Source organism: Otolemur garnettii, unplaced genomic scaffold (assembly GCF_000181295.1).
Source record: "Otolemur garnettii isolate 467f Iridium unplaced genomic scaffold, OtoGar3 scaffold00078, whole genome shotgun sequence".
Classification (NCBI taxonomy): Eukaryota; Metazoa; Chordata; class Mammalia; order Primates; family Galagidae; genus Otolemur; species Otolemur garnettii.
The window spans coordinates 1,331,321-1,333,002 of NW_003852473.1; the positions used below are offsets into that span (position 1 = coordinate 1,331,321).

A 1,682-nucleotide genomic window follows, 5' to 3' on the forward strand; every position below is an offset into this window, starting at 1 on the left:
CCCACCACAACCCCTGGCTATTTTTAGAGATGAGGTCTCATTCTAACTCAGGCTGGTCTCGAACTTATGAGCTCAGGCGATCCACCCACCTTGGTCTCCCAGAGGGCTAGGATTACAGGCATCAGCCATCGTGCCTGGCCGGTTTAGTTATTTCTTGTGTGACTTAAAATCCTCAGTCACCCCTCAATAATCCAAATGTCTACAAGACAGACATTTAAATAAACTACTTACTGGTGGTCAACACATTAGACTTCTCTTCTATTACCTCCATTCATCAGATAAATAAAACGCTCATCTTTCAAAGTTATCACAACTTCAAGATAAATTCCTTTTCTCCAGTTTTTATTATTACATTTTAAAAATGCTTAAAAGAGGAAGCCAAAACCCTATAATCAAAAGCCTTAATCTTACTGAACCACACTGAGAAACAGTAATGGAAGAAGCTCTTTTAATCATCACAGAGAGCAAAACTATAGACTATATACATATTTTCCATCAGAGTATATGCTTTGTATTTGAAGAAATAAATGATTAGTTGTCAGGAGTTGCTTTCGGAGCATGGTCAATAAGTTCCTTATCAATAGTCTCATATTGATACCAGGGTCCATCTCCCCTCTCACGCATCAGTTGTCGTACTTTCAACTCATTTAACCTGTAACAAATGGAACAGCAGTACGTGGATTATCTCCATAAAGAACCACCTGAGAGACTTCCACCCTATGTAAAGTGTAATGTCCCCCCATAGATCCATGTGTAGGCTTTTTTTTTTTTTTGAGACAGAGCCTCAAGCTGTCCCCCTGGGTAGAGTGCCGTTGCATCACAGCTCACAGCAACCTCCAACTCCTGGGCTCAAGCGAGTCTCCTGCCTCAGCCTCCCAAGTAGCTGGGACCACAGGCACCCACCACACGCCCGGCTATTTTTTGGTTGCAGCCGTCATTGTTGTTTGGTGGGCCCGGGCTGGGGATTCAAACCCGCCACCTTAGGTGTATATGGCTGGCGCCTTAGCCGCTTGAGCCACAGGCACCGAGCCCATGTGTAGGCTTATAACTGATAACATATATAAGCAAAATTTGGACTTATGTTTTACTTTTATTATCTTGCTTATGTAGTTAGCCATTGAATTGTTTCTATCACCAAAACATCATTTGATAATTAATTCTGTCCTATACTGTGCCTGCTCTCGCTCTGGACAGATCATTTTCACCTGAGTTGTGATCATGTTTTCTTGTCTTGTCACCTTTTAGATGCCAGGAGAGTCATTTACAGAATACTATTATGGCCATATGCTGTGCTAGGTGCTAGGAAATAAGAAATGAATATGGTTTTTTGGAGTTTGGCTATTCTGGCTATCTCTGGCTATTCTGGCAACCCCTCATCATTAGGACAAAAAACTTCACGAGACAGAAAATGCAGTCTCCTTCGCCAGCAATACATTGTGCCTAGTCAACACCAGACAGTCAATATTTATAAACGGAAAAAAGCAAGAAAAATCAGGATCAAGAAATATGCTTTCCAACTCTAAGATCAACTTACTGTCCTTGTCCTTCACCAATTGAATAATCTCTTTTTTTTTTTTTTCCCTCTTCCAGATGTAGACCTTTTCATGAGCTACCACATGTTCCTGAACTAGTCTCTTCTCCAACAAACCTTTTACTTTCCATTTTTTTTTTTTTTTTTTTTT

The 1,682-nt window shown here is 40.7% G+C and overlaps 1 protein-coding gene across 1 annotated transcript in view; it reads right to left on the bottom strand.

Moving 5' to 3' along the window:
• Positions 1-431: 431 nt before the first annotated feature.
• NDUFB5 (NADH:ubiquinone oxidoreductase subunit B5) overlaps positions 432-1,682 on the bottom strand; it is a 16,108-nt gene continuing 14,857 nt past the window's right edge. Inside the window, exon 6 of the mRNA XM_003794275.3 lies at positions 432-652. Coding sequence (XP_003794323.1) covers positions 532-652 — 121 coding nt within the window. The 3' untranslated portion in view covers positions 432-531. The remainder of the gene's footprint in view (positions 653-1,682) is intronic.